The 12,560-nt window shown below is 34.5% G+C and overlaps 1 protein-coding gene across 1 annotated transcript in view; it reads left to right on the top strand.

The window, feature by feature from the left end:
* The window catches only part of LOC136036652 (chromosome transmission fidelity protein 18 homolog), a 61,523-nt gene that overhangs the window by 48,818 nt on the left and 145 nt on the right, over nt 1–12,560 (top strand). The window contains exons 9-11 of the mRNA XM_065718952.1: nt 359–704; nt 6,651–6,896; nt 11,998–12,098. Coding sequence (XP_065575024.1) covers nt 359–704; nt 6,651–6,896; nt 11,998–12,098 — 693 coding nt within the window. The remainder of the gene's footprint in view (nt 1–358; nt 705–6,650; nt 6,897–11,997; nt 12,099–12,560) is intronic.

Below are 12,560 nucleotides of genomic sequence, written 5' to 3'. Positions count from 1 at the left end.
GTTATAAATAAATTATTATTGCTATTATTTGAATTATTTTCCTTCTGTGGCATCTGGACGATTACAGAACCTTTGGAAATTGTCTTCTTGAATTTTTTTTTCAGTTTGATAAGTTTTTTTAAGTGATTACTCAGTACTTAAATTGATAATTGGATAAAATCCAAATAATTTTAATTTATATATGATAAATAGTTTTAATAATAAAAATAGCCTATGCTAAAAGTCAATTATCACTTCGAAAATATAAATCAACTGAGATAACTGACTCAGACCGTCCTCAATTTGCTGTACAAATAATATTTGTCTTGAACGTATTCTATTTTTATTCAGTCGTTGACATAATTCTTTCCTTTTCCAGGGTACAATGTTGTTGAGATGAATGCAAGTGATGACAGAACCGTTGAAGCTTTTAAGTTACAACTTGAAACTGCCACACAAATGAAATCAGTTGTCAGCTCGGACCCCCGCCCTAACTGCCTAATTATTGATGAAATTGATGGGGCACCTTCAGCAGCTGTTAATTTCCTCATTAGCCATCTTCAAGCACAAGATGGTGATAAACAAAAAGGAAAAAAGAAAAAAGGGAGCCCGAAGGTTCTTCAGAGGCCAATCATTTGTATTTGTAACGACCTTTATGCCCCGTCGTTAAGACAACTTAGGGCAGTGGCCTTGATATTGAGTTTCCCACCAACTGAAAGCTCGAGGTTTGTCCTTTTTATATCATATACTGTCTATTAATGTCATCAAACACTGGGTGGTGATTTACAAAAAGACAAAGAGGGCCCAAATTTCTTCATACTCGTAATGACCTCTTTACCCCATCATTAAGACACGTTTGAGCAATGGCTTAGATATTGCGCTTTTCATCTACACAAAGCTTGTGGTGTTATTTTTGAACCAACTCCACTGTAGTAGAGAAAAGAAAAAAACCTTCGCCATCTGATTTTAGCTAAGAATCTGTACTCTTTTTGATTTTAACCAATCAGAGCAAAGCTGAGGTTTAAAGATGGCACTCAAGTTCCAGCCTACTCCAATGGATTCCAACTTAAGAAAATACTCGTTATATGGATTTTTATACTCACGACTTTAGATTTATCACTTTTCCTCATTTACTATACATTAATTTACTAAAAGCTGCTCATGTATGTTTCTAGCTAAGATCTAATTTTATGGGCTTAAAATCTTTTACGAATCCTAATCAATTGCAGTATTAGCTTGGCTAAAACGAAGAGTACTTAAAATCCTCATCTTTACTATGATTGTTTCAAGTTTGTAAAAGGTTCAAGTTCAAGTTCAAGTTCTATTTATTTTCATAAAATAACAATAACAAAAGCAATATCCCAAAGGGCTCAATGGCCCGTTATTTGGGAAACGGCATACAATAAATAAGGCATCATAAAACTTGTCATAAACATACTAACCAACATCTAAATATAAATATGTAAGGAAAAGAAATCAACTCACCAGCAGTCCCCACGAAACAACCACCCTCACATCACCCGACAATAAAATACAAATTAAAATTCTCGCGTCATCGAGGATACAACACCAACAAAACAACACCCCCCCCCAAAATAAATAAATAAATAAACCATAAGAAACGTTTAATAAGAAGCCTTTAATAAGAAACTTTTCATCTGTCTCTTAAAGGAGCCAAGTGTTCGTGACTGCCGGATCTCAGCGGGAACCAAGTTCCAAGCACGCCCCACAGTCACAGCCAGGCCGAAGTCTGAACGAACCGAGGGACTAGCTGGAATCATCACATCCTCCCGGTTACGAACCATATACAAATTTACTTCCCCTACTAGTTAAAGCAGTCCCGAAAAACAACATGGGAGATCTCCCTGGAAGTATTGATATGCCAACGAAGATAGAGATAAAACATAAATATCTTTAATTTTGAGGAGGTCAAGAGGAGTGTGTGTAGCCGACTGGAGAATTCTTGCCGCTTTTTCATAAAGATTTTGAATAGGAGCAAGTACCGAGGGAAATGTAGACATTCAAGCAGACGAAAAGTAACATATATAAGGGTAAATCAGAGAAAAGTATAAAAGACGGAGGATAGGGAAAGGAAATAAACGCTTTAATTTTCGGATGATCCCAAGTCCACGGGAAATTTTCACTCTTATTATTTGAACATGCCACTTAAATGATAAATTTTCATCCAAAAGAACTCCCAGGAATCGCACATATCGATCCGGGGGACGACTTATGGAGCCTCTTGGTGTATGAAGCTCAGTAATTGTGGGGCAGCTCACACCTTTACGAGAAAAAATAAGAAGGTAGGACTTTTTTACATTTAAAGTTAGTTGACTTATGTCAAACCAAAAGAGTATTTTCTCAGTCATTGCTTGAAGCTTTAGAATAAGGGATGATTCTTCCGGAGCTGCAGCACCTAGAGTAGTGTCATCTGCAAATACTATTAATTCTTCTTGACTATCAGGTGTGAACACCAACGTACTCTGAGAGTAAGATTTGTGACACAATCCACAGCAAACATTGTTAATTGGGGTGTTAAAAAGTCGGTAGAGATCGTTCACATCTATGAGGAAGAGGGTTGGCCCAAGAATAGAACCTTGGGGTACTCCGTATTCAATTGGAACTTTTTCGTCTGTAACATCTGTGGCGATAGATCTGTCAGTTAGGTATGACGAGAACCAAGACAATGCTTCCCCACGGACACCAAAATGACAAAGTTTACCAATGAGAATCTTATGTGTTAGGCTGTCAAAAGCTTTCTTTACATCAAGAAAAATGGCTGCAGGAATAAGATTAGAATCTAAAGATCTTCGTATAAACTGAAGAAGTCTATTACAAGCATGTTCTGTAGAATACTATGCGCGACACCCAAACTGATGCTGATGGAAAAAAAATTTAGCTTCAAGAAATCTCACCAGACGTTTGAGTATTGCTCTTTCAAATATCTTAGAGAACACTGACAGAAGAGAGATCGGCCTGTAGTTCCCAGGATCCTTTCGGTCACCTCCTTTAAAGAGAGCTATAACACGTGCAAGTTTAAGACGTTGGGGTCATTTGTAGGTCATTTGAACTCCTAGTTCAAATGACCTATTAATCAAATGGTAAATTGGGGTGATAATCAATGGAAGAATATGTTTAATTACTTTAGCAGAAATTTGGTCGAAACCTGCTGAAGAATTCTTTAAAGACAGAATAATATTTCTAATTTCCTGCACCGTAACCTCCCCAAGAACCATTGATTTCAAGCACGAGGGACCTAAGAACTGCTTCCAAGACTGTGACACAGAGGAATAAGAAACGCTATTAGCAGTTTTTTTCCCTATCTCCGCGAAGAATTTATTCATATGACGTCGAATTTGGCCTTTTTCTGTTACAAGTTGATCATCTACAATGAGAGACTTAGGGAGACCTTATGGTTTCATGGATGGCCGACTAACTTCCTTAATCACGTCCCACGTCTTTTTTATATTTTTACCGCAATCAACAAATCTTTTTTGTAAAATATACTGTTTTAGCTCTGCGAATAATTGATTTCAGAAAATTACGGTACAACTTAAATGCTTCTAACTTGGCCTTATTTGGTCTTTTTTTGTACTCCTTCCAAAGGTTCTGCTTCCTTTTTATTGATTTTAGGACTGAGGCCTACTACTCAGATTCTTAATTAGATTTACATGGAAACGATGCTTAAACTATGGAATTGCCGAAAATGCGCAGAAGACAAAAAAAAATTGCCAATCCGAAATAAAATTCCAAATTCCGAAATATTCCGAAGCAATAGTAAAAAAAAATTCAAAAATTATTTAATTATCAAAATTCCAAAAAAGTAAAAAAAAATATAAGAAAGTAAAAAAAATATTTGAATTTCAAACAATTCATAAAAAACTAAAAAATAAAAGTCAAAATTCCGAATTAAAAGATCACGAACCTATATCGTCTGGATACATCGAAAATGTATTTTTTATTGCCCAGTGATTACAGATTTTGTTTTATTGGATTTAAAAATTTTATTAAGTCTTCAATTCTGAATTGTTTTATAAGTTTGTTTGGAATTTCTAATCAATTATGCAGGTTGTTGGATTCTTAATGTTTCTTCTTTTCTTTCGTAAGTTTACCGTCAAATTTTTTTTAGGTTTTTCTACTTATTAAACGAAAGATGAAATTGCCTAAAATAGAAAGATACAAATAGCAAAAGCAAAAAGCAGTGATCAGTACTATAAACATAAGACTTGAAAAATGGAAAACAAACTTAAAACGGTAAAGAGCTAGGATGAAAAAAAGAAGAAGGAAAAAGAGGTGACGAGTCAAAGGAAAGAATCATCAACCTGAATTAATTTATTGATTGCAGAATTTTGTAATTCACTCATTGCATTCATTTTAATTTCTTTATTCATTAATTACTGCTTCAATCAAGTGTCAACATTTGTTTGTTGGAGGCTCATTTCTAAGAGAAATCGCTAAAAAAGGAAGAACAAAACAGTAAAAGTAGAAAGTAGGTAAAGTTAAATAATAAAACAGACGTAAAAAAATAAAAGATTTTTCAGTTAGTAGACAAAAATAGGCCTACGCTTGAACAAAAATTTATAAATGTGTTTGAGAAAGAGCAAAAATAGCTGAAGTAAAGGGGAGGTGGGGGTTAAGATGGGGCTTGTGACCTACTACCAGGAGAAGGGGCCACCAAAAGGATATGAAATTTCATATTTTTCGCATTTATAATTGCACGTCACAATAAAATATTTGGCGTGGTCTCATTGGTGTTCACGTACTTATATCCAACTGAACAATTTTTTTGATAACGAATAAATTCTTCTGTAAGAGATTATGGGCTTTTCAGCCAAAAATATTTAGTCCAGTTTTTAGCCTCTAGCCCTCATTGAGAAACGTTTGGTAGATTTGATCGCGATTTTAGAAAAATAAGAATGCCTCAAAGATTTGTAAGCACACTTGAAATGCTTAAGAAATTGTTTATTAGTCTTTGAAAATATTTGAATTTTGGCTTCTTGTTTTTAAAAGCTAGTTTTTTTTTCATTAAATATATGGAAAATATGAGAAGTGGAATCATTTTATTGATACAGCTCTCGTAACTAAGAATGAATTCCAACTAAGGGTGCTCATGTTTATAAGATAAAAATATACACTGAACTAGCGCTAATTAAAAACTAACGTATAATAAGGCACAAATGAATTTGAGAAGCGTTTATGAGCACGGTAAGTGGTATTAATATATCTTTGGTTTCTGATCTTGCATTTACTTGTCTCATCATAGTTGGTAATAAAGCGTTTCTTTGTTTATTATTTTTCAGAAAAAATAACAAAACTTGCAGCCCAAACTAAAGCAACGGTCGTAAAGGGGTTGTTGTTATAAGGTATATAGACCGATTTACAATCTGCATAGCCTCGCAAAGAACTCCGTAAGTAAGTAGCCATGACGACACTAGACCCTTAAGGTCTAAATCGTTGGAGCTACTTTTCATCCAGGAAGTGGAACGGGGGCCTGGGGGTCAGCCATCCTGCGCTTTCTCAAACCCTTCCTGCTTAACTTCCCCAGACTTATTCAAGTACTCATTTAGAGCTGGGTCAACTCTGGCTGATCTTACAGCCCCCCTTCACTGACCCCCGTTCCAAACCAAGTAATAGGGCTCTCCAAATATCTAACCCGCGTCCATCGGACAAAGCATTCCCAACCCATCGCGCCAACCACTTAGCCAGGACGGCTCAGGATTCCGTGGACAAGTTTTTTCTATAATGACTCAAGTTGGTCACTTAAGCAACCTGTGGTATTGGTACTCAGCATTAGCAGTCGAGGATATTTTGATCTGAAGAGCTGCAATTTGAAACTGTTTCTAAAAGTGACAAAATGAAAAATAATGCATTTTAAATAAATTTAACTTTCAAAAAGGTAATACGTTTTAGACTACTTTTAGAAAATTTTTGGCTACTAGAAACCAGAAGCATCTGGAAAACGAAAACATTCTGAATATTTGGAGTACTAAAATATAATTCTGGGGAAGTACATTGGGCCAGCTGATGGACCTAATGTCTCTTTCCCAATTGGCTTAAGTTTTTGAAAACGCAATTCCTTTAATCTCAACCGGATCTTAAACCATGTCAAGGCTTTTTTTTTTAAGTTTAAGAAATAATTTGACAAATCTTTAAATCTTTCTTAATCAGTACTCAGCAAAAAAAAACTATGTTCAGTGTTCCTTGGAGGGAGGGAATATAGGGGCACTCTAAAAGACCTTTCATGGACATCAATGAGGCTCTCTCTTCTCTCGCTCTCTCTCTCTCTCTCTCTCTCTCTCTTCGCTCTCTCTCTCTCTCTCTCTCTCTCTCTCTCTCTCTCTCTCTCTCTCTCTCTCTCCTCTCTCTCTCTCTCTCTCTCTCTCTCTCTCTCTCTCTCTCTCTCTCTCTCTTTCTCTCTTCCGTTTTTTCTTTCTCTCTCTCTCTACCCCTATCTATTCATCCAAGTTTCATTCACCTAACGCAACTACTTTTGAAAATTGCCCAAAGAGCCTTATCCAGAATTTTACATATAATAATATTTATTCTACTATATGGGTATAATTATGCTATAATGCATTTATTATACTTATTATACTTTTTCTGTTTATTATTATTATTTTTTTTTGCTGTATTTATCACATTGAAGCTTGAAATTTCTTATAAATTTTCAGATTGGCAAACAGACTGCTAGAAATATCCCAGGAGCATGATATCCAAACAGATTTAGCAACGCTGCTTGCATTATGTGAAAAGGCAGAAAATGATATACGGTCATGTTTGGCAACATTGTACTTCTTCCGCTTGCAAGGAAAAAGTTTTCGTCTTCAAAATGTCTTGAACTCGAATGTTGGTGCTAAGGATTCAAGTAAATCATTCTTTTCTGTTTGGCAAGAATTGTTCCAAAGGCGAAATGAAGGGTAAGTTAAAAATTGCGCTTCAATTTCATTGGTTTAATTTTGTGACGTTTTTTTCGCAAGCCAGTAATACTATTCCTTATTTATGGAGAGATGAATAGCCCCTCCCTTGTAAACCGGGTTAACAAGCACTGAATAAAAAATATTGACAGAAAGGAAAGTGTATTTTCTTTGGGGACCGTTTCAGGAAGCTGATTGGTTCTTTTGTAAGAGGTATCAAGCCAGTAAAAAAATCTAAAGGTTTTTGAGCCATAAGATTTGGTATATGTAAAATCTCTTTTTCTTTCTGAATAAACTATAGTAAATAAACAGAATTTTCAATGCAGTCGGTCTCTCCCACGTTCTACTTAGCGTCTTTTTGAAAAATTTTAACAAAATGTGACCTGTTAAAAATAGTTTGCTCTTTTTCCGTTTCACAACATAGATAGATAGATAGATAAGTGTATTTCAAAAACCCGTGGGCCATATACACACAAAATATAAATAAATAACAGACAAGCAAGGAAATTAACAACAGTACGAACACGCACAAAAAAAAAAACAGAATTCAACGCAAAAAGTACCTAATCTAACTACAAAAGAAATTAATCATATAAAACTTTTTCTTCTTATTAAAGATTTTTCTATATATACTCCCACTCGAAATATTGTGGTTGGGTTACTATTTTGTAGAATACCTGGAAGCATCAAATTAATCCCATGCAAATAAATTTCCCGTAAATCCAAGAGCACCGGGCATTTCCGGAGAAAATGATCCAAGTCTTCATCATCATCTTTACAAAGAGGACAAAGATACCGCCTATCAGGACCAACTATCATTTTATTTTTGTCGAACGTTTTTTGCCTTTTCTGGATTGGAAGACAATTTGCCCTAAGCTGAATCCAACGACGTAGAATCATAGCCGGTAAATTAAGTTTTAAATAAACTTCCTCCCCAAAACTAGGTTTTGCCTGATTATAATGTTGTAGGGTTGTAGAATCAAGAACCAGCCCTTGCCAATGCTGAATTTCCTGACTCTCTAATATAAATCGTACCTGGCTTTCTAAATTTGCTGGTACATCGCGAGAGCAAAGACCATTATTCCATAAATAAGGCATTCCTACTTTTTCTAGTAATGATTTAATTTGGGATGGCCACGAGGTTTTTAAACCACATTTCAACATCTCTTCATATGCCACTCTTACTAGTCTATCTTCATTACTCTTAGTTAACTTCAACCAGAATCTAAGCATTAAAATATACCTACGTAGCTTTAAAGAAAACAGGCCCATATCACCTTTCAGAATCTGTGAATGAGTTGTCTGATGTAAACCAAACACTCTTTTATAATACTGGAGCTGTAGGGACTCCAGTTGCTGCACCGTTTCTCCACCCCATATCTCTGCTCCATATTCTATTACGGGTAAAATTTTTGTGTTAAATATTCTTTTATGCATTTTTAGGTTTTTGATCCCCATTATCGTCGGGTTTCTAAATATAGCTGACATGGCCACCCTACCCTCTTAATTATTTCATCAACATGACTCCTTAGGCCATCCTGGCTACTTTTACCATCTCACTACTTTTACCATCCTGGCACCTTGCAGACCCCAAACTACCTATCTAACACGCTATTGAAAAATATAATCAAGAAGTAATTGGCCACAAATTAGACCCACTTCTATTGTTACTTTGTTCTGTTGGTCGAGTTGTTTCTTTTGTTTCTGCTGTCATTTTTTTATTGGTTCGATCTTTTCATATAGCAGGTTCACCAATATAGAAACAAATAGGTTAATGCCATTCTAAAAAATATCAGCAGATAAACTAATGAAACGGTGCATGATCAATGAAATTTACGAGGTAAATATTTGTACATTTTTAATCAGTAAATTCTGCCGGCTTTTATTTTCTTTTTATTATTGCTTTTTTGAAACTTCATCGTAGCTGTTCCGTTCGGCTTAGGATATTTTATTTCAAGGAGAATGGAGAAACGAAAGGGAGAGAGGAAGAATTTCATTCAAGTTGTTAGCAAATAATTTCAATAGTTATAGCAAATATAATATTTATTTAAATAATTTCAATAAATGAATAAAATAGTGTCGTAAACTAAGAATAATAGCGTAAAAAGCCGGCTGTCTGATAATTCTTTTATTTCCAAGTTTATGTTTAACTTTTCTTGAACGTCCAATTTTGAAATATGTTGTTTTCTATTTTGTTGTTCTATGACAGGAAAAAAATGTAGTTCATAATCAAGTGCAATGCTGGAAAAGGAAAATCCTAGGATGTCTAGAAACGATTTTAAAGTACTGGCGTGCCGCATAATAATTTCCGAAAGAGATGGGTCTGATGTAGATGGAGCTGTTCATTTGGCTTATCAGTGATGTGTCTGATGTCTGAAAGAGATGGCCCGAAAGGTGAAGGGTCCGAAAGAGATGGGTCTGATGTGGATGGACCTGTCCACTAGGCTTATAAGTGAAGGGTCTGATGTCCGAAAGAGATGGGTGCGAAAGATACGAAAGCTGATGGGTCCGAAAGAGATGGGTCTGATGTGGATAGAGCTGTTCATTAGGCTTATCAGTGATGTGTCTGATGTCTGAAAGAGATGGGCCCGAAAGGTGAAGGGTCCGAAAGAGATGGGTCTGTGAATGGAGTTGGTTCATTAGGCTTATAAGTGATGAGTCTGATGTCCGAAAAAGATGGGTTCGAAAGGGGGTGGGTCCGAAAGAGATGGGTCTGATGTGGATGGAGCTATTCATTAGGCCTATCATTAATAGGTCTGATGTCCGAAAGGTGATGGGTCCGAAATAGATGGGTCTGATGTGGATGGAGCTGTTCATTAGGCTTATAAGTGACGGGTCTGATGTCCGAAAGAGATGGGTCTGAAAGGTGATGGGTCCGAAAGAGATGGGTCTCATGTGGAAGGAGCTGTTCATTAGGCTAATAAGTAGTATTCAAGAAGACGATAATCACTGTAATGATGAAGATTTTCTTCCACTTCAAACTTGTCTCTTACGGAAGTTGATCACGCTGGCGGATTTTCCAGATCATTTTTATGCTCTATCTTCCGAATATTAGTAATGGTATTTTTTTTCCCCAGTATTAATCTGTATTCTGTAATAAGAAATACAGTTTCAAAGAAAACAATCTAACATCGAATTCGATGTTTCAATTTTCATAATTTGTGCTTGTGGGCCGTAGTGAAAAATTGTAGTGAAAATCTATTATAAATCGTCTTGCAGCTTGTGTCAAACAGGGGGAGGGGGGTAGGTTTCAGTAAAGTTGTAGCGTTTAGTGCCATGGTTTTGCCGAGTCCTTAACCATATTAAGGGGGCGTTATCCTTGACCTATTTTCTGATCTTGATAATGCAAAGTCTTTCTCACCTTGATAATACTAAGCTGGCCTTGACAAAGCTCATTTTTCTGAAGTTCTTTGACTTTGACAATGCTATATTTTTCCAACCTTTATATCACCTATCATTTAACCATCACTGGTTGCTCACCAGTTAACTACGCAGACAAATCCCCCAGAAGAGTAATAAGCTAAAAGTTTATTTAAGTATAAATGTCATTTAGTGTGTTAATAATAATATAGTTTTCTTTAAATAATTTATTTTTAAACTATGAGGTATTAAATCCTGTCCTTACTCTTACTAAAAACATGACATTTTAAAGGATACACACTTAGATGCACCTATTCATTTCAAAGTATTGTGATAGAGTGTATGCGTGTAATGTCAAATGATCTGTATGATCCCTGAATATTATTGGAAGGAGGTGTCGTATGCTCACTTGTACCTCAATAGATAATTAGGTATCAAGTGGTGGATCAAGCAACTTTATATTGGTTCTTTGCTGTGTTGTCTGAATTTGAATTCAAAATATTTAATTTGAAATTCAAGTTTTGATAGAAAACTGAAGTCCAAACAAGCCTGATGATGCAGCAAAGAACTGGGCATATTTATCCAGGGCCATATCCAGGATTTTTTTTGTGGGGGGGGGGGTGTTACAATAGGATTTTTTTTGGGAGGGCTACAAAAAACTATAGGAAACAGATCAAGACATTGTTTTAAATTCGTTTTTGTTACGTTTTTGAGTTGAACAAACATTACTCGGGGAGGGGGGTCCAGCCACCTAACATCCCTGGATACGATCTTGTATTTATCTATTGATTAATCAAAGGATGCCTGACTTTCGATATCTGCAGGTAAGCTTAGCATCCTCTTCTGAAGTAAGTTACGAATGAACAAGTATGTTTAGAGCTCTGTTAGTTGCTTCAGTTATATTTATCTGTCGTCTTTCAAAAGATAAAGAGTAGAAAGTTCGGGGAGGGGGTGTCCTCCCCTTTATATCTTCTTGTGCATCTAAGATCTGGTTTAAAGTGCCAAGCATAGTCAAAGTTGGATTTGATTGCTTGAATTGGATAATTCGATTTTACACAACCATATATATCATAAAAAATTAGGAAGCACTGGGAATATGGTTCTTAAATTAGAAAGACTTCGATACACAAGTTATGTTATTTTTGGTAGTACTGAGCGAAAATTTAAAATAAGAAACGTGGGCAAAGAATCAGCAAAAGTAGGCTAAAAATATATCTCACCTAACTGCTTAAGAAAGCTTATCTTTCTTTTTAGGTTTTATTTGTATTAGGAATCAATGTATCTTCAATGTTTTAATTTTTATGGAAGAAAAGTGTAATTAAATGTTAACCGATTAGTTTTGCTTATTTTTTGTCATGACTAAACGTGGCAACAATAACAAAAATGGTGCGTTATATGTATCTGATTATCTATTATGCTTATTTATATCAGTTTTGTATCATTGCTTTACCAGCTTTGAAATACACACATATATTCTAAAAACTTTATATTTTTGAAACAACCAAGTACAAAATTTTAGGAAATCGTTGTTTTCAGATATGAATGGAACGAATATAGGCCCAGGAGCAAAAAAACTTGTATTTCTATGTCATTGGTACTTTAAAATTTGTAAAATCTTTAAAACGCACAACGCGAGTCAAGAAAAGTAATTTTATAGAACTCTCAGTAGGTTTAGAATATAATTTATCGAATGCATATAGAATGTTTTTTTGTGTTTGAATTTATCTTTGTAATTTTCTTACAGCAAAAGATCTGCGAGAAATATGCCTCTTCAAGCTGATCCTTCAACTAAGAAAAGATCAGAAGAGAGCGAAAGGTTTGATATTCTCTTTAATTCTTATAAAAGTCTGAAAGCCTTCACAGAATATATATATATATATATATGTATATATATATATATATATATATATATATAAATATATATATATGTATATATATATATATATATATATATATATATATATATATATATAAACTTATATATATATATATATATATATATATATATATATATATATAATATAAACTTATATATATATATATATATATATATATATATATATATATATATATATATATATATATATATATATATATATATATATATATATATATATATATATATATATATATAGAAATACATACATTTCCTGGGAAAGTGTAAAGAGGGAGGCTTTAAATAGATTAGGTTGGAGGAGGAGCGTGCGTAGCTGTGTTGGCCTCAGGCGGCTTGGTGCTGCAGTGAGTTATTATTATTATTAGTAGTAGTATATAATGTTTTAGAGGTAATTACTTGGCTAAAAAAAA

Source organism: Artemia franciscana, chromosome 15, assembly GCF_032884065.1.
Source record: "Artemia franciscana chromosome 15, ASM3288406v1, whole genome shotgun sequence".
In the NCBI taxonomy this organism is placed as follows: Eukaryota; Metazoa; Arthropoda; class Branchiopoda; order Anostraca; family Artemiidae; genus Artemia; species Artemia franciscana.
Note: the sequence above shows the minus strand (reverse complement) of the source record. Positions and strands in the feature narration are given on the sequence as shown.